The 20,875-nt window shown below is 35.7% G+C and overlaps 1 protein-coding gene, 1 long non-coding RNA gene and 1 other non-coding gene across 3 annotated transcripts in view; 1 reads left to right on the forward strand and 2 right to left on the reverse strand.

The window, feature by feature from the left end:
- XPR1 (xenotropic and polytropic retrovirus receptor 1) overlaps window positions 1-20,875 on the forward strand; it is a 202,457-nt gene that overhangs the window by 130,797 nt on the left and 50,785 nt on the right. Inside the window, exons 3-7 of the mRNA NM_001192883.1 lie at window positions 3,464-3,565; window positions 13,564-13,787; window positions 15,850-15,999; window positions 16,274-16,357; window positions 18,710-18,791. Coding sequence (NP_001179812.1) covers window positions 3,464-3,565; window positions 13,564-13,787; window positions 15,850-15,999; window positions 16,274-16,357; window positions 18,710-18,791 — 642 coding nt within the window. The remainder of the gene's footprint in view (window positions 1-3,463; window positions 3,566-13,563; window positions 13,788-15,849; window positions 16,000-16,273; window positions 16,358-18,709; window positions 18,792-20,875) is intronic.
- Window positions 10,285-17,598, reverse strand: LOC132342487 (uncharacterized). Its single transcript, XR_009490896.1, has 3 exons — window positions 17,247-17,598; window positions 16,467-16,557; window positions 10,285-11,130 (listed from the first exon to the last, which is right to left on the reverse strand). It is a non-coding gene; the product is annotated as an uncharacterized lncRNA (long non-coding RNA).
- TRNAC-ACA (transfer RNA cysteine (anticodon ACA)) lies at window positions 11,497-11,568 on the reverse strand. Its single transcript has one exon. It is a non-coding gene; the product is annotated as a tRNA-Cys (tRNA).

Here is a 20,875-nt window from a genome sequence, read left to right on the forward strand (position 1 = left end):
GCATGTATACTACTACTACTGCGTCTTATGGCTGAGTATATTTTATTACATGGACATGCCATGTTTTGTTTATCCTACATCAGTTTATAGACTCTTCGATTATTTCCACTTTTTGGCTATTATGAATAATGCTGCTATGGGCATTCACGCACAATTTTTTTTTTCACTTCTCTTGGGTATATACCTAGAAGTGGAATTGCCGGATTATATGGTAGGTAGCTCTGTATTTAATATTTTGAGGAACTTAAACATTTTTCCCGAGGGCCTCATCATTTCGTATTCTCACCAGCAGTACAAGCGTTTCAGTTTGTTTTCACCCTTGCCAACACTTGTTGTCTTTTTTCTTTTTCTTTTGTGAGAAATGTCTGTTCAGATCCTTGCCCATTTAAAAAATTGGGTTTAATTGGGCTATTTGTCTTTTAGTTGTTGAGTTCTAGGAGTTCTGGGTATTAGATTCTTATCTGATGTATGGTTTGCACATATTTTCTTCCATTCTCTGTCTTTTCACTTTCTTGATAGTGCCCTTTTAAACACATAAGTTTTTAATTTTGATGAATTCTACTTTATCAGTATTTTCTTTTATTACTTATACTTTTGGAAATTTATCTTAGGAACCATTGCCTCATCTAAGATCATGAAGATTTATGCCTGTTTTTCTTTAAGAGTTTTATACTTTCAAATTTATATTTAAATCTTTGATCCATTTAGACAGTTTTAGTATATGATGTGAGAGAGGGGTCAGCTTCATTCCTTTGTACACAAATATTTAATTGTTGGAGTTTAGTCTTTTTAAACTTTAATAGAGAGTTAAAATTTTCTTAAAATTATTATGAAACAAATATGTTTCATATTTACAATTTAAAAAATAAAATATGGAGTGCATACTGTGTACCAGACATTATGCTGGGCATAGGATCTATAAAGATAAAAAAGATATAGTTCTTACCTTCAGTCTCTCAAAGCTCTGGACATTAACAAAACTGAAAGTAGTCATAAAAATTTGAGGTTACTGATTGTTTTAAAGAATTGGTTTTTGAGAGATTTTATGTGAAAGTAAGATGACACTTATGGTTATATGTGTGTGTGTGTGTGTGTGTGTGTGTATTCCTGAAAATTGCTATAAAAAGCACTTGATGGTGGTTGCTATGCAGTAAGAATATTTTACCTTGATTAGTACTCTTAGAGTTATTTGCTATTAACTTAGTAATTTTGGGAGTGGTAGATGAGAAAGAAATTGTCTGTCATCCACAAATGCAAGGTAGAGATAAAACCGTAACAGAATCGACAGATCTCTCATTATTCTCTCTCTGTCTCTTCTTCTCTCTCTCTCTTTAGTATAACTGACTGTATTAATATTTATTTAACTAAGAACAAAGGGATCTTTACAGCAGTACTCTCTGAGTCATTCTTTGCCGGTTCTGGATTTTTTTCCCCCACCCTTTCATTTTTCTTCCTTTTTTTCCTCTTGATGCTAATCTTATATTTGTTGATAGATCTTGCTAATATATGGACTTATTTACACTAGATTTCTTTGAACTAAATTTAGTCTTTTGTGATTAATTGAATTAATAGTTTTGTGACTGATTGACATTAGGACATGTTGGGTTTTTTTTCCCAATACAATAGAGGATAAAATTAAAATTTTTAAAAAGTGGGTAGATAAGTAGAGTAAGATATGACTATTATTCTAAATAAGCTATAGCCAGAGGTATTATAAAAGCTGCATCTGGAGGATTCCCAGGCGATCTGGTTGTGAGGACTCAATGCTTTCACTATGGGGGCCCGAGTTCAATCCCAGATATGGGAACTAAGATCCTGAAAGCCATTTAGAGAGGCCAGAAGAAAAAAAAGAGTAGCATATGTTACCATGGAGCATCTTTTAACTCAAGGTCAGTTTTTCAAAAAGCTCTGACCTGCTTTATGGTTTGAAAAAATAATTCTCACTGGCCTTGGGCAGTTATAGCCTTTATTGTACCTCAGCTGCTAAGCTTACATGAGGAACTTAAAGTAGCCATCCTTTCTTTATTGCAAAATAGTAGAATCCTGCATAAATTGTTCAGTTCTAAAGCATAAGACTAGAGAAGTAGTAGTGCTATTTTTTTTTTTACATTTTTGTTTTCAAATTAAATGAATAGATTCAACATGCTTTTTAAAACTTCATTTTATTTTATTTTATTTTTTTTAACAAATCCTCCAAGATTTTATTAATTCTCATTTTACAAATGAAAAAAGAGGCTCAGAGGAATTAATACCTCATCCAGGGTAAAAAAGACAATAAACGATCTCTAATATTGTGCTCAAAAATCTGTTTCCAAAGTCATTGCCTTGCCCACAAAATCTGGAGAAACTTCATTTTAAGCTTTTGTTTTCTTTAAAATATCTCTGGAATTAGTGTGTGTGTGCATATGTGTTACATACTACTTAGGAAATACTATTTCTCTTATTACTGGAGAGGTGAATTATTTAAGGATTTCTGGGATTCTCCTAAGATTTGAAGCATCTGAGGGAATGTAAAAGAACCTATACTTTCTCTGGGCATTTCAAGCTTAGTGTGCCCTAGAGATCCAGAAATAAGATAGCTCTAAATTACAGTTAGCATCTGGAGTCTAGTCAGAGCTCACTTGGGGTTCCTGAAGATATATATATCTGTACTACAAGATTGAGTAAATCAATATGCTGTATGACAACTCACAAAGTGGATCCTGCCTGCAAAGACATACATTGATTGGCCCACACAGTGTTTTTAAAATATCTAGATTTATGACTTCTCCCTGAAAAATTGGAAGATCTGACAACCTAGGCAGCAGCTAGCTAGATGGACTTGTGCTCTGCCGTTAACTAGAATCCATATCACTACTTATCCTGAATGTGTCAGTTGCCATTTATCACCACACTGGCACAATTACCCAGTTACTTAGCTCATTTATGTCCCTATCCAGCAACTGAACGTTTGGAATATCTAATTTATAACCGTCAGTCTATGTCTCTTTCTCTGTGTCTGGTGCAGCTAAGGTAAAAATGAGTAGGTAGTTGTTAGAGCAATCAACTCATTTTTTTCCAGAAACCATTACATATTCATGTCTTCATTTTCTGCTACATTTTTGAATGCAATATTAGTCTACTGTCTGCTGAATCTTATTCACTTCACCTCCCAGTACCTTGAGACTGCTTTGATCACCTGTCTGCAGTAGTGTCTTCTGAAGTCTTATGAACACTTATTTTCTCCACCACTATAAATTTATTATAGTAGAGATTTAGAAAACCTCATTCAGTTTAAAAAATTGTGTGCCTATGAAGAAGCCTTTGATTAACCTTTCCTTAGTATAGTTCACAAGTTCATTTTTTCAAAGAAATGCCTATTTGTTGTCATTTTGAAGACTAAGGAAGTATTAGTAACTTTCATTTTTGTTTCCCTAGTTGGTCTTTGGACATTAAATTTAAATATTGTTTTCCTTGCTTTCAGTTACAGATGAGGACACAGTAAAGAGATATTTTGCCAAGTTTGAAGAAAAGTTTTTCCAAACCTGTGAAAAAGAACTTGCCAAAATCAACACATTTTATTCAGGTAAGCAGTTTTTTGGTACAACATACAGGAGACAATTTCTGCTGCTAAGGAAGGAGAAACTCTACCATGTCATTGTTGAAACTTCTGATCATTTTTAGATTGGGGCTTTTCCTACTATACTGCAATTAAGGGATATTTTCTTTAGCTGAGGTAGGAATACATATGGTACTTCACTCTTTGAGCTTTGTGTGGTCATTGCCCAATTCTCTTGCAGTTGTAAGGATTTCAGGAACTCATTATGAATCGATACTTTGATAGAGCTTCAGCATGTCCCGTTCCCAAGTATTAAAGAGTCAGAAACATGGTTTTACCATTTCTCTCAGAGCTTAATGACATAGCTGCAGCTTATTAACTATGTTACTTTTAATGCCTTTCCATCACATGAAACACTCATATGTGTCTCTCTAGGATATGGCCTCCAGAGTGACATCTACCAGATGTGATTGGAGTTGAGATGAAAACTTCTATTTCTTTGTGTCTGACCCTTTAACATTTACCCCCTACTCCTTTAACATCTATCTGCTTTTCCATCTCACAGAACTCTAAATCCTTGACTCCTTCATTCTGTTCCAGTTGACCAGGATCCTCCCCAAATTACTTTGATTTCTGTCAGTCCTTGTGCTTTTAATCCCTTCACCCTCGCTGCCTTATATTGATTGCTTGTCTGGCAAAACTCCAGCTATAGAGTTTTACCAGCCTTTTACCTTCTTCATTCCTACCCCCAGGCTCCTTAGGACAGTTGGGGATTAAAAAAAAAAACATATAGCAAAACAAATGTGAACCACTGTAAATTCATTATTGCATTCTTAACTATGTTCTCAAAGCTGCCTGTGAGTCCTACTCTGCCCTTTTCCATACTCCAGAGTGCTTTTCTAAATCCCATACCATTTTCTTGAATTATCTGACCCAACCATCCTTCCTATCATGTTCATTATACATCCTTCTTTACAAATAAAAATAGACTTTCAGTTTCTTTTGGTGTGTAATACTTATGCAGATCTATGCCACTCCCCCCCGCCAAATACCTATAGACATTCTTCAGTTCAGTTCAGTCGCTCAGTCGTGTCCGACTCTGCGACCCCATGAATCGCAGCACGCCAGGCCTCCCTGTCCATCACCATCTCCCAGAGTTCACTCAAACTCACGTCCATCGAGTCGGTGATGCCATCCAGCCATCTCATCCTCTGTCATTCCCTTCTCCTCCTGCCTCCAGTCCTTCCCAGCATCAGAGTCTTTTCCAATGAGTCAACTCTTCGCGTGAGGTGGCCAAAGTACCGGAGTTTCAGCTTTAGCATCATTCCTTCCAAAGAACACCCAGGGCTGATCTCCTTTAGAATGGACTGGTTGGATCTCCTTGCAGTCCAAGGGACTCTCAAGAGTCTTCTCCAACACCACAGTTCAAAAGCATCAATTCTTTGTTGCTCAGCTTTCTTCACAGTCCAACTCTCACATCCATACATGACCACTGGAAAAACCATAGCCTTGACTAGACAGACCTTTGTTGGCAAAGGAATGTCTCTGCTTTTCAATATGCTATCTAGGTTGGTCATAACTTCCCTTCCAAGGAGTAAGTGTCTTTTAATTTCATGGCTGCAATCACCATCTGCAGTGATTTTGGAGCCCAAAAAAATAAAGTCTGACACTGTTTCCACTGTTTCCCCATCTATTTCCCATGAAGTGATGGGACCAGATGCCATGATCTTCGTTTTCTGAATGTTGAGCTTTAAGCCAACTTTTTCACTCTCCTCTTTCACTTTCATCAAGAGGCTTTTTAGTTCCTTTTCACTTTATGCCATTTACCCTTATTTATTTTCCTCTAATATTTGTAGAAAAGATATATCTCCTCAGTCCATGGCAAATTCTATAACTAATGACTGAGTTTCAGCTCCTAGAGATCTTGTTCCAGAAATTATTTCCTCTAAGACTTATTGAATAAATAGTCTCCTTACCAAGTCACTCCTTTAAACAGAAAATAAATTTAAAAAGGAAGCAAATATCTAAACTCTCTGTTTTCCTTCTCATTTTTCACTTATGGCTAAATTTCTTCCTAGGCAGAGGGAGCAGTTTATGCAAAGGCATGGGGCTGTGAAAGGGCATAGCATATATACATGTGCTTTTCACTTTGTTACAAGTATGTAGAAGGCAGAGACAAAACAGAAATACTATTTGACACCATGCAAATGCATAGCTTTTCAACAAGGGTTAAAAATGTACAGCAGAAATTACAGTGTTCAAAGAAATTAGACTTCCTAATTTCTACAATTAGGAAGTAAGAGGATAAAGAGGAATCAGGATGTAGACAGATGAGAGGGCAGCCATATAATGTAGTAGAGTGAGGAAAATGGAGACTAAAAGAGAAAGGTATTTACAAAGAAAAGAATGTTTAGACTAAGAAAAGTCCATTGGATATGATCTAAGGTTGTAAATGAGAAACATACAAAGTTAAGTTCATTAGCATTTTTCTTTTACTATAATTTTTCTGGGCAGGCTCTCTGAACCCAACTCTAATTAAGTATAAATTAGATTACAAAAAATAGGTAATGTTTTTTTATTTCTAAAGAAAATTAAATATCTGCTGTTAGCAATAGTTACATACTTAATATATTTTGAGTTACAATAAAAAATGCATACAAGGCTTCCCTGGTTGCTCACTAGTAAAGAATCCACCTGCCAATACAGGAGACATGAGTTTGATCCTTGATCTGGGAAGATCCCACATGTCACAGAGCAGCTAAGCCCATGTACCCCAACTATTGAGCCTGTGCTTTAGAGTTTGGGAGCCACAGTTATTGACCCCATGTGCCCTAGAGGCCATGCTTCCCAACAAGAGAAGCCACTGCAACGAGAAGCCCACACACCACAACTTGAGAGTAGCCCCCGCGTGCCACAACTAGAGAGAAGCTTGCACAGCAACAAAGACCCAACACAGCCAAAGATAAATTAATACATAGTTATTTTTTAATACATATAAATTATGACCTCATCATACAAACAGATGTGTGTGTTTTATGTATGTTTACAAACATCTGTATGTGTGTGTATGTGCAATATATTTGATTAAAAATATTCTCATGAAACAATACTCTTTAAAGTATAAAGAATATAATCTTTGTTCTTTATTCTCTATTTGATTTTTTAAATGCTGATTTATTATACACTAAATTGCTTTCATGATCGTGTATTGGGTTACAACCCTCAGTTTGAAAAATGATATCTTAGACTTGGTTACTTTTCAAAGATAATTTTAGGCTTTCTACTATTAAAAATTTGGGAGCTATGATTTAATAACTTCCTATCTCTGTGTATTGGCAGAGCCATTGAAGCATGTCTCTTGATGTCATTAAGCAGTAGGTACAAATTGATAGTCTTCAGACTGACTTTTTGCCAGGTCAAGAAGTAATGGGTAATATGAAGACATGACTGACAGAAATAGAATTTGGCACGTATCCTAGATGGTATCATTTTTCTCCTCATTTAGCCACCTTCCTTGTGGCAGATTGTCTTGTAGACTACAAACCTCAGATATTAGGGCACATGAAAAACTGTAAATGATAACAGGGATGAGTTCATCTTTTAAACGCTACCGCTACCAAGTCACATCTCACAAGTTATTTAATGGTCAGTTAAAAATGGTTATTTTTAAAGTGATATATAGCATTGATTGAGGGCTTCCCAGGTGGTTCAGTGGTAGAAATCTGCCTGCCAAGGCAGGAACCACAGGAGATGCGGGTTTGATCCCTGGGTCGGGAGTAATGCCTGGAGGAGGAAATGGCAACCCACTCCAGTATTCTTGCCAGGATAATCCCATGGGCCGAGGAGCCTGGTGGGGTCACATGGGGTCACAAAGAGTTGGACACCACTGAGCACAGCATTAGCTGAAACCTTGAAGTACCCCCAAAATGCTATAAAAGTCAAACCAATGAAAACAGTACGAATACTACTAAAATATAGATGCTTATTTTCATACCAAGTCTATCACCTACAAATCGTTTTTTGGATTTTTGAACTTTATTATTTTTTTTAAAGATATATGTAACCTTCCTACGCATCTACATATATACCTGTAAAATGAGCAAAGTGATTCTCAGCCCTCTAGGGTTTCACATGTAAACAGTCAGAAACTGTTCTCAATATTTCAGAAAACCTAATGTAAGTTTTTTATTTATTACATATTTTTAGCCAATAAGATAGAAGTGTTTTTTAGAGTTACAGATTAAATCTTCAATAATTGAAGACCATGGGAAGAGAGGGAAATTTTTTAAAGGTGTCCTTTTGATGGTAACATTTTTTCTTATCCCCGACCTAGAAGTCTTCCAGCTGTTTTCTATTGCTGAAAATGGTATCAGTCAATACAAACTGAAGGTTGTAGTGCTAGAAACTTTTTTTTTTTTATGACGGCCAGTACTGTTCTTTTCCATTGGGAGTACAAGTTACTTCATGTCACAAATTTCTCTTTTCTTGAACCAATTTGCTTTCTCCCTCCATTCAAAATACTTGGCTTCTAAGGAGTATTTTTGTGTGCCTACATTTGAAAGAATCTTAGACTGTATCTGTTGCTTTCAATATTCCACAATTAAAACAGGGAAGTCCTTTTAATTGGTTGGAATAATTTATTTTATTTTATAAGTGTTCACAGCAGCTTTATTTATCTTAGGTCAAACTAGAAACAATCAGATATTAATCAGCAGGTAAATGGTTGAACATATAGTTCATCCTTACAATGGAATACTTCTCAGCAGCAAAAAGCAACACGTTACTAGAACGTACAACAATATGGAGGCTCTTAAAAATGTTCACAGATTTAGAGAATGCTCTGTTTAAAATCAGTAACCAACAAGGACCTTCTGTATAGCACAGGAAACTCTGCTCAACGCTGTATGACAGTCTGGATGGGAGGGGAACTTGGGATAATGTACATGTATGACTTGAGTCCCTTCCCCATTCACCTGCAACTACTACAACATTGTTTGCTAATCGACTATACCTCAATACAAAACAAAAAGCCCCCAAATAAATGTTCTGCGGAGCAAAAGAAGCCAAACACCAAAGACTATACGTTATATAATTTCACTTACATTAAGTTCTAGAAAAGACAGTGCTTACCTTTAGGCATATAATGGCAGAAAATAAGGAGTTTCCTAGTTGGGATGGGGGTGGGGTGGTCAGTAATTGAAACCACATGCATATGAAAAAACTTTCTGGCATGAAATATTCTATTTCTTGACTATAGTGGTGATGAGTCAGAACTCATCAAGCCCTATACTTAATACATGTGCATTTAATTCTATTTAAGTTAGACCTCAAAAGAGTTTATTTTTTAATTTAAGTGATAGTCAATTAGTATCAACTGTCCAAGTATTTCCGATTACATATGCCCACAAATCATCAGTCAAGGGCAGGAATTACTCTGCTGTGGAAGTAATTGATTTACATTATCAAAAGGATATAGGGCTGCTCATGCATGTGAGGACAGAGATACAACCCAAACCTTTTCTTCTCTTTTCTTCTTTTCTTTCCTCTTCCTTCCCTCCTTGCTTTTCTTTTTGTTTCTTCCTAAGACTGAAAGCATGGGGAATGCCCAGTCATGGGTAAAATAGTTTCAGGATTGAATCTTCACAAAAAAGCAGACTATCATCTAAATTAGTGTTCTTTTAAACAATTGTAGCTTGCAACCCAATAACTGGTGACCGCTGTGGGGTCATCACAAGCATTTTTTAAAAAATATGAATAGGATTATAGATTGAGGGCAAGAGGAGAAGGGACAGCAGAGGATGAGATGGCTAGATAACATCACTGACTCAGTGGACATGAGTTTAAGCAAACTCTGGGAGATAGTGAACAACAGGGAGGCCTGGCATGCTGCAGGTGATGAGGTTGCAAAGAGTTGGACATGACTTAGTGACTGAAGAACAGCAAGAGAATATAGTAGAATAGAAAATATCAAAGTACATCTAATACATTTCTTTCCTAACTTTATCTTTTAAACTTTTTTGATGCTTGTTATTATAGAGTTTAGCAAGGTACTATGGAAACAAACATGAAGATACATAAATGGAAACATTTAAATTTGGTCTTTGAAAATGGGTGGGCATTTGCCAAATCCTTTGGGCGAAGTGTGTTTGGGAATGGCTTTGTGAGAAGAACTGGAGTACAGTGTTCCAAGAAAAGGGAAAAACCTATCCAGATGCATAATGCATTAAAGTCCATAACATATTTGGGGGTAAGGAGGGTAACAGATAGTCAGCTGAGGCTGGAGTTGTAAGAAAATTAGTGCTATTGACTAGAGAGAAAAGAATGGAAGAATAGGATATTATTTTCACACATAGAGGTTTTAGTGTATGAGGCTGTAAGAATTTCAGGTTGTAAGAATTCCACATAAAAGCAGTGCAATAACTGCATGTAATGTAACAAGATTACTTGAATCATCTGTAATGGGTCAACATTCTCATAGACTTACTTTCTGTCTCAGGTAACAGTGAAATCCATGAATTGAATCTGCAAGATGATAATATTGAAAGACAAATAATAAAAGTGTTCTAAGACATTTATTTTATTTAATCAAGAATTATTCTTCAATTGCATAACAACATAATAGCTTTGCTATTTTGAAGATGCCTTATATTTCTAAAACAACTTTTCTAAAAGTAAAAAATATGTATACAAATCTCATTAAAACTAAAATAGATCTTGATAACCTTTTTTTAGTTCTTTGAGGGGATTCAGGCACTTTGAAAGTTCTTGAATGGTTATTGGAAATTTTTATCAAATATTTTATTATATGAGAGGTTATGGAATAAACATATTATAATAGTTATCTGTTCTTATTCAGAGTGTGACTTGGTTCACTGGCATGAATAGAAAGTGGAATTTATTGCCAAAATAGACAATTTTCATGAGTATTTATAAAATTGCTTAGGAATATCCATTTTTAGTTTTTATAACTATTGATAAACCAAATATATTTTATATGCATATGTAATACTTTTTTGTAGATTCTGTGCTATTCCATTGGGGTAGCTCAGCTGTAAAGAATCTACCTACAATGCAGGAGACCCCGGTTCAATTCCTGGGTTGGGAAGATCTCCTGGAGAAGGAATAAGCTACCTACTCTAGTGTTCTTGGGCTTCCCTGGTGGCTCAGATGGTAAAGAATCCACTTGTAATCCACCTAGGTTCGATCCCTGGGTTGGGAAGATCCCCTGGAGAAGGGAACGGCTACCCACTCTGGAATTCTGGCCTGGAGAATTCCATGGACAGAGGAGCTTGGCAGGCTTACAGTCCATTGGATAGCAGAGAGTTGGCCATGACTGAGCGACTTTCACACTTTGAAGCTTTTTGAAGGTCTGACTCTAGAAAACGGTGATATCATTACAAAATAGACTTGGACACTTGGTGTCAAAAAAGCAGTGTTTCTCATCCTTTTGAAACCTGTGCTTCTTTGGAAAAGTTTAGCGCTCTCACACCGTAACTGTAGTGATGTTGACTTTTCTTCAAATTCCAGATGCTTTACCCTCCGCACTCCCACGTAGGGATTCTCCCTCATACACTCTTCTAGACAGTCTTGTCCTTGAGAAAGAGAATCACTAGTTTAAAGAAAGTAACAAAATAACCCTTGAAGTTTTTATTTTTCCTTATGTTTGTGTAGGAACTTGAATTAGTAGAGAGAACTTTTTTCCTACATATCCATTCATTCATGCAACAAACATGGATTGAGCCCATGTTTGCAAAGATGAAGATGATAGTCCACACAAAACTTGTATGTGAATCTTAACAGCAGCATAATTTATGTAGTAAAAAGACTTAAAGTGAAGTCACTCAGTCGTGTCCGACTCTTTGCGACTCCATGGACTGTAGCCTACCAGGCTCCTCTGTCCATGGGATTTTCCAGGCAAGAATACTGGAGTGGGTTGCCATTTCCTTCTCCAGGAGATCTTCCCGACCCAGGGATTGAACCTGGGTCTCCTGCATTGTAGGCAGATGCTTTACCATCTAAGCCACCAGGGAAGACCTAAAAAGACTTAGAAACAATCCAAATGTCCATGAACTGATGAATATTTAAAGAAAATGTGGTATATCCATACAGTGAAATACAGTTTAGCAATGAAAGGATACATAGAATATGAAAATTTTCAGATGCAAAATAAAACATATACTTAATATGGCTATAGACCATAAAAGAGTGTATCAAAACCATGAGCAGAGTAGGAACTATCAAAATTGACTTTTAAAAATGATCAATTAGAAATTTTTAAATGATAATAAAATTACTTACACTATGAATTGGGTAGACTTTAAGAGAGAATTTATAAACTGGAAGATAGAGCTGAAGTAGTTACTCAGAATGCAACACAAAGAGATAGAGAGGACTATTCAAGACATGTAAAAGGCAGAACAAGAAGGTCAAGAAGTGGTAGTTGATATCGATGATTTTCTTTTTCCACTACCCATTCCATATTTCCTTTGCCCTCAGCCAGTGTCTTAGCTGGTGAGGGTTCTTTACCGGGTGGGATAAACCAGACTTTGATTCTTAAGGGGGCTGAATCCTCAGTAATTCTGGCTTTTTTGGATTGCTTTAGTTTCAGTAACTTTGATTATTGATCATGAAGTCCTAGGATGTGTTCCAGAGAGTCTCCTGGGTTGCAGACACAATCCTCCTTGCTACTGTTGTGTTACCTGTTCCCCTTGGTAGTCAGAAACACTTTTTAACCAGTAAACACCTTTGCCTTCTGGTTCGGTGGTATCATGATCCCAAAATGGCCAGATGGAAGTCTCACCTTCCAGTTCAATAGAACCATTATTGTGCTCCTGTGAAAGAAGACTTTCCCTTTGAGAACTAAGCAATAGGCAGAACTCAAGTTGCAGGTTGGGAAGCAGAAATTCAGTTCAGTTCAGTCCCTCATCAAGAGGCTCTTTAGTTCTTTTTTGCTTTCTTCTGTAAGGGTGGTATCATCTGTGTATCTGAGGTTATTGATATTTCATGTAATAGAGAAAGGAGCTACTCCTACTTCCACCTGCTGATTCCTAGATTATGTTTTGGTTACCTTTCTTTCTGACTTACTTCACTTGCTATAATAATCTCTCAGTTCATTCATGTTGTTGCATATGGCAATAATTCATTCTTTATGGCTGAACAATACTCCATTGAATCTATATACCATGTTTTTCTTACCATTCAACAGTTAGAGGACATTTGGGTTGTTTCTGCTTTTTGATTATTATGAATACCAGTTTGTGTATACGTACAAGTTTTTGTGTGCATGTATATTTTCAGTTTTCCTGGGTATATACTAGGAGTGAAATTGCTGGATCTTAAGATAACTCTGTTTTAACTTTTTGACCCCCTTGGACTGCAAGGATATCCAACCAGTCCATTCTAAAGGAGATCAATCCTGGGTGTTGATTGGAAGGACTGATGCTAAAGCTGAAACTCCAATACTTTGGCCACCTCATGCAAAGAATTGACTCATTGGAAAAGACCCTGATGCTGGGAGGGATTGGGGGCAGGAGGAGAAGGGGACGACAGAGGATGAGATGGCTGGATGGCATCACCAACTTGATGGACATGAGTTTGAGTGAACTCTGGGAGTTGGTGATGGACAGGGAGGTCTGGCGTGCTGCGATTCATGGAGTCGCAAAGAGTTGGACATGACTGAGCGACTGAACTGAACTGAACTGAACTGAAACTGTTTTCCAGATTACAAAGCAGCTTGTACCATTTTGTAGTCTCACTCTTACCAGCTCTTAAATCTGTGTCATCAATCTTTATCTGTATAAAGAAAGAGTACACTTGAGGTTTTGCAGGGGGTGAAGTGTGGGCTAGAATGAAAGGAGGCTATTACACTAAAATATGTTTTTCCTATCTCTTTCTAAATATTACAATGCAGTATTTTTTCTCTAGAAATTTTAGGGAAACTAATTAGTAAAAATTCAGAAGTCAGTGAGAACTTTGATGAGTTTTTTTATCTTGATGATCTGACAGTTCTGTTTTATTCCTTATAGAAAAGCTCGCAGAGGCTCAGCGCAGGTTTGCTACCCTTCAGAATGAGCTTCAATCATCACTGGACGCGCAGAAAGAAAGCACTGGTGTTACCACGCTGCGACAACGCAGAAAGCCAGTCTTCCACCTGTCCCATGAGGAACGTGTCCAACATAGGAATATTAAAGACCTTAAACTGGCCTTCAGCGAGTTCTACCTCAGTCTTATCCTGCTGCAGAACTATCAGGTACTTCAGTTCTTACCATGGAGGATAGAACCTTTAAATGATTGAGAAATTATAATGAACAGAATTACCTTGAGCTATACTAATGTGTCAGTCCAAAAAGGGAAATTCTTAGCATGTTATTCTTTCCATTCTTACTGGAATTTCATTTATTCTTAAAATCAGATATCAAAGATGATAAAATAATGTTAACAAGGCTTAGGTTTTTGAAGATCATTTTTCCCACACCTTCTTATACAGTATGAAGGAGCAACCCTTGACTCAAAGAGTAGTAGTCTGCTACCTATTTTTAGAAGCATCTCTAAGTAGTGAGTAGAAGTAAGAAATAACATATATCTACCAAATCACTGCTAGCTACATAAGAACATTTATACCCCTGCCTATAGCAAAATTTCCACAAAAGCAACTGGACAGTTAACTTTCCTACAACTAACACAAATAATGTAATATATACTGACTTTTCAACTTGCCACTAAGAGCCTTTTCAGTTTTATCATCTGTAATATGACTATTAAAAACTTGCAAAAGAAATTTTTAAAACCCAGTCTGAAAAGTTGAGCTACTGTGTATACTAACTTATAGAAATGCATGGCATTTATTCATTTGTAATTCTTTATAAATTTGTTCATATAGTTAAATCTGTAAAGAACATATTGAAAAACAGAGTATTTCTTCAATAATGAATATTTAAATAGGCAAAAGCATCTCCCAGATCTTTAAAGATACCTTATGTGCTGTTGTATTTCCATTTTACTCTTGTCACTATTACTTCTAATCTAGTTAAGATCATCACTATATAAAAACTAGAGATTATATAATAAAAATATTACCATGGATAAATACTGGAATTTTAAAATAAAATGTAATTATAATGTCATGTCTGCAGTAATGTTAAGTCCTTAATGCATGTATTTATTTCCATCTTTTCCTTTCATAATTCTACTTTCTTTAACATTTCATATTTTATTAATTATGCTTACTGTTATGGAGAAGTACTCTTACTAAATTTTATTTTATTAATTTTGCCATAAGTTTTTGTTTTGGGCCGTTATTAAAAAAAGCTTCTGGAAAAATAATTGTTTATAAAAGTTCTTATCTATCTTTTATCCTTTGAGACTATCTATACTGTAAGAATACATTTATTTTGCAAATGAGGAGAAAGGAAAATGTATTGTAATCAGTCTTCAAATGATGGGGTATCCTCCCCAAGGGGAGTTTAAAATGATCTACTAAAGTATGAAAAACAAGTATTAACAAACCAGCAAGCATGCCAAACCTAATTTAGAGTGACTGCTCTGTTGGTTTTTTTTTTTTTTTACCGATGGGGATATATGATGAGGAAATTGCAAATCCATGATTTTGTGCTTTTTTTGTCTGTTGATCAAAGAACAATAGAATTTGAGAATATAGAAAAGTATAGTATTTTAATGTTGTTGAAATGGAGGAAAAGTACAAGTTCCTACCCATTATCAGCAAAACCCTATAAATATGATCACTTCTTTTCCACTGGCTCTTTGCACACCCATCCCCAAACAGAATGTATGACAACAAAATAACAGTTAAGTAGATGATAGTCCATTTTCCATGCTTGTTTGTACATGTTTGCAGAGTAGGGGGGAGATGAATAGCTATACCAGTCCTTTAAAAAGCAAAGAACTAATAAATGTATTCAGTTCATGATATATCCAGAATATTTTCTGAATATATTCTTTTGATCAACGAAGCAAAATAATATAAATTAGCTATTTTGAAAAGAGTTGTATATATGAAAATGGAGATGAAAATATTTTGAATTTAGGACTTCCATTAATTTACATGAAATAAAAATAATAGGATTCATAATCTGGAGTTTCTTTGTATTACTAATAGCATACTACCTTGAAATGAATAAATGAAATGAGAAAGAAGAGTCTTATCTTTTTATAATAAATGCTTTTATAAAAGCACTGCCATTTCCCTTGGTGCTCAGTCTTCATTCATCTCAATCAGTGCAAAGTGCTTATTGTTTTTCATTTTCTCTTATAGTGGCAGAAATTATAGTAGTGTTTCTTTTTTCTTTCTGTAGAATCTGAATTTTACAGGGTTCCGAAAAATCCTTAAAAAGCATGACAAGATCCTGGAAACATCTCGTGGAGCAGATTGGCGAGTGGCTCATGTAGAAGTAGCCCCATTTTATACATGCAAGAAAATCAACCAACTCATCTCTGAAACTGAGGTACAGTCATCTCACTTATATACCCATATTTTTAGTAACATTAAAGTCTTATTTTAAATGAAGTAATTCCTCATTTTTATTCTCCTTTTGTTGTTAGTTGCTTTAAATACATGTATTCTTACTCATTATTTTTCCTTTCACTTTATTCAGTATATATTCACCAAGCATATATCAGAATACCATATATATTAATATAAATGGTTCAGAATTATTTATGCATTACTCAAGTTTAGTATAACCTACATAAATAATACATTAACAATGTGTCTTTTAGGCTGTAGTGACCAATGAACTTGAAGATGGTGACAGACAAAAAGCTATGAAGCGTTTACGTGTTCCCCCTTTGGGAGCTGCTCAGGTGAGTATTTGTTTGCAGTTGTTCAGTTGGTTCATGTGACCTATTTAATAATCAACATAGTCTGTTAGGGGGCTTCCCAGGTGGCGCTAGTGATAAAGAATCCACTTACCAATCCAGGAGAAGCAAGAGATCAGGGTTCACTCCTTGGGTCAGGAAGATCCCCTGGAGTAGGAGATGACAACCCACTCCAGTATTCTTGCCTGGAAAATGCCATGGACAGATGAGCCTGGTGGACTACGGTCCATGGGGCTCCAAAGAGTTGGACCTGACTGAGCAAGCGCGCGTGCGCACACACACACTCACAGTCTGTTAGGTGATAAAATATACTGGTTTCATTACTTTAAAAAATGTTTCACCCAAAGTTTGTGAGTACTTATTACTACTGTTTTTCTCATTTAAAAAAATCAGATGCCAGATCTCACTTCATAATAAATTGCAATGTCTTCTGACCTTTCTCTTCTTACCCTGTACTACTGCTCTTGTTTATTCTCACATGCTAACTTCATCTGAGCAAATAATTAAGATGAGATATTTATTCGATGATATAAAAGTGGGGGGGTCAAGATATTCTGGGCTACTGCATACTTTCATCCAAAATGCAATAGTTATGCATAAAAAAGCATCTGTTAAATGATATCTACATAGCAGTTATACCAAAAAACACTTTAAGTGATATCTTTTGTGTCATAAACTAAATCCTAATAAATTTAAAAGGATTTAAATCATAGTGTGTTTTCTGACCAGAATAGGATGGAAATCAATAATAAAAAGAGCTTCTTCATCCCTGTTAAAGGTGTTTATGGAGAACCTAAAACCGATATCATACTTAATGGTGAAACATTGAATGCTTTCTCCCTAACCGGGAACAAAAAAGTGTATTCATTCTTACCAGTTCTATTTAGCATTGTGCTGGAGGTTAGGGCCAGGGCTGTATGGTAAGCAAAAGAAATTAAAGACAATTAGATGAGAAAGAGAGAAGTAAAACTGGTGGATTGTTTTGTTTTTGTTTTTTGCCAATGACATGAGGACCTATATAGAAAATCCAGTGGATCTATAGAACAGCTACATGCACTAATTAGTTTATTAGCAAGGTTGATGATTACAAGATCAATATATAGATATGTAGGGATAAATCTGACAGAAGATGTGCAAGACTTTTATATTGAAAACTGTAAAACATGATGGAGAAAAATTAAAGAAGACAGATGTGAGAGAAATTAGAAAACCAAGTATTTTAAAAATATTACTTCTTCCTAAGTTGATTCATAGATACATCACAAAGAAACTCAAAATCTCAATAGACCTTTTTAAAAATAACTACTAAGCAAATTTAAAAATTTATGTGAAATTACAAAGGACCAAGAAGAGCCAAAACAACTTTGGAACAACTTAAGTTGAAGGATTAACACTATGTGGTATCAACACTAAAGCTACAGTAATCAGGACAGTGTGTTATTAGTGTCAGGATAGGCAAATAGATTAGTGGAATAGAATAAAGAGTCCAAAAATAGACCAATAAATATATGAACAATTAATTGTCAATGAAGATGCAAAGGCACTTCACTGGAGAGAGGATCATCTTTTCAACAAATGGTGCTAGAGCAGTTGGCTTTCTTATGCCAAAAAATGGGACTTCCCTGGTGGCTCAGACGGTAAAGCATCTGCCTACAATGTGGGAGACAGGGTTCAATCCCTGGGTTGGGAAGATCTCCTGGAGAAGGAAATGGCAACCCACTCCAGTATTCTTGCCGGGAAAATCCCATGGACAGTGGAACCTGGTAGGCTACAGTCTGTGAGATCACAAAGAGTCTGACACAACTGAGTGACTTCACTTTCACTTATGAAATGATATTCTGAAATGCCATTCAGTTGAGAATCTCTGGTATATATTTACAAATTCACTTGAAGTTACTCTGGTTTAATACTGTAAATACTCAGAAATGAGTATTCTTATTTTTACCATTGTCTCTAATTATATAGTACGAAATATGTGAACTCTAATTGAGTAATACTGACTTCCTAAATTTAAAGATGTACACATTGTAAAAATGAAATTACACTTAAATCTTTTTTATAAGGAAACTCAGTGTTTATATAATTTGATGTTTTAGATCTTAATTTTCTTTATTTAGTGACACATATTTCTATAAAATAATTAAGCAGGCAATTCATTTCTAATATTATTGGATAATGATGATTCTCCAGCTCAAATTTATGAAAATTCCCATCATAAAATATTTCTGTTTTCTCTGTAGGACTTTGAGGCTTGTAGTACTGATTTTATTATACTATATGCTTAATGTATTCAGTATTTTGCCCTGCACTCAAAATGCCGTTTCCCTCTCTCTACAGCCTGCACCAGCATGGACTACTTTTAGAGTTGGCCTATTTTGTGGAATATTCATTGTATTGAATATTACTCTTGTGCTTGCCGGTGAGTAGTTTAAATTTTGAATTAAATTATTCTTACTGATCTGTTTATGTCATATTCTGTCCCTCTAACAAAGCTACCACCCAACTGCCAAAGCTACTGAAGGAGAAATCTGTCAGGGTTAATTTGTTTGTATAAATGATGGGAGAGTGGGTGTTGGTTGGTTGTTTTGGCTCGTTTTTCCTTTTGGATATAGTTACCCCTTTAAACATTGCTAGTTTATGACTCTTTCTTCTCCATCATTTTCAGGGTTCAGTTATCAGGAACCTCAGCTCCTTTGATCACAGATAAGAGTAAATAAATATTACAAAATTTATGCACTAAATAAGCTCATTAACTTTGTTTTTTGGAGACTCTCGCATCATTTCTAGAACCTATTTACAATTACTTTGCATACGATTTTAAGAAACTTGGTTATATAATATTCTATTCTATAGAATTTAAAAATTATAAAGAGGTAGGAGGAATTGATGGAAACAAGTGCATTAATGATACAGCAAGGAAGGCATAATCTTACTAAACCACCCAGCAGAATTTGACTTACCTCTCAGCAGCATTTGACATTGTAGATCACTCCTTGAAACCTTTTCTTCAGTTGATTTTGTTGGGAAACCACACTGTGCTGGTTTTCTTATTAAACTTCGCTGGCAGTTTTTTCCCAGTCTGTTTTGCTAGTTATTCTTTACTTTTGGCATCTAAATATTGGGGAGTACCTCTGGGTTTAATGTTTAAATCTTTCTCTTTCTACATGCATTTTCTAGCTAGGTGATCTTATTCAAGCCTATGGCTAAAATATCATCTGTATGCTGGTAACTCCCAAGTTTATATACTTTTTCCTCTGAAATGATATCTCATTGGCTACCTAGATGTCTAATAAGCATCTTAAACTTAGATGGACAAATTTTTTTAATCACTAAATATGCTTTCTCTTCCATATAGCATCACCTCTCACCAGTTTCTCAAGCCAAAAACCTTTAACCTTTTCCTTCGTACTCATCTCCAATCCATCACCAAATCCTGTTGCCCTGTCCTCAGAAAAGTTCTGAATCTGTCCACCCCCACCAGTGCCATCCTTGTCTAAACAACCATTTGTTTAGTACACTGCAGCAACCTTCTGAACTTGTCTCTATGCAACCACTCTTGCCTCCTTATAGTTACCAGTGTCTTTTTGTGGCTTTTTTTTTTTTTCAATGCAGGTGAAATCTAGTTCTCTGTCTTTAGGGATGAATGGAGAAGGAGATGGCAACCCACTCCAGTGTTCTTGCCTGGAGAATCCCAGGGACGGGGGAGCCTGGTGGGCTTCCGTCTCTGGGGTCGCACAGAGTCGGACACGACTGAAGCGACTTAGCAGCAGCAGCAGCAGCAGCAGTTTACTTACATAGAATGTATGGAAATGCTACAATAAAAAAGAACTTAGTCCTAGATTGATTATCAAGCTAACTGTTATGGGAAACACACAGACTTATTTTCAAAAGGCCTTGCCTGGATTGCAGTCCCAGCTCAACTATTTGTTAATTATTAATTTGTTAATTGGCTTTAAGGACATCACTTTTCTCTGAAGCAATTTCCTAACTTGTTAAATGAGTTTAATACCTTAAATTTACAGCGTTGTATTAGAATTCATTCAACAAATAAATTTTATGTATCTATGATTAGGCTTGCTACCTGAGTCTTAAATAAGAGAATTACTTTCCTCATGAAGCTTATTGTTACATAAGAGAGCTTGAGACATATTAAAACAATAATAATACACTACAAAATAGAAAGTATTTTGTAAACAGGTCAAGGGAACAAGTGATTACTTTCAAATGAGAGCTTCAGGGAAGACTTTATGAAAGAAATGGTATTTATCCTGGGCATTGATGGAATAAAAGGCATTCCAAGAGAAAGAGACAGATGAGCAGAGATTTAGTTGGCCATTCTAGAGGGTGAAGCATAAGAGGAGGGAATAAGTTTTGAAGGAGAGAAGTGGTAAATTCACCTAAGGTGAAGAAGAGTATTAGATGATACAAATGAAAAGATACCTTGAAACCAGTTCATAGACATCAGCTAAGAGGTATAAGAAAGCATTTATAGGTGTGAAGTAC

The sequence above is a fragment of the Bos taurus genome, chromosome 16, assembly GCF_002263795.3.
Source record: "Bos taurus isolate L1 Dominette 01449 registration number 42190680 breed Hereford chromosome 16, ARS-UCD2.0, whole genome shotgun sequence".
In the NCBI taxonomy this organism is placed as follows: Eukaryota; Metazoa; Chordata; class Mammalia; order Artiodactyla; family Bovidae; genus Bos; species Bos taurus.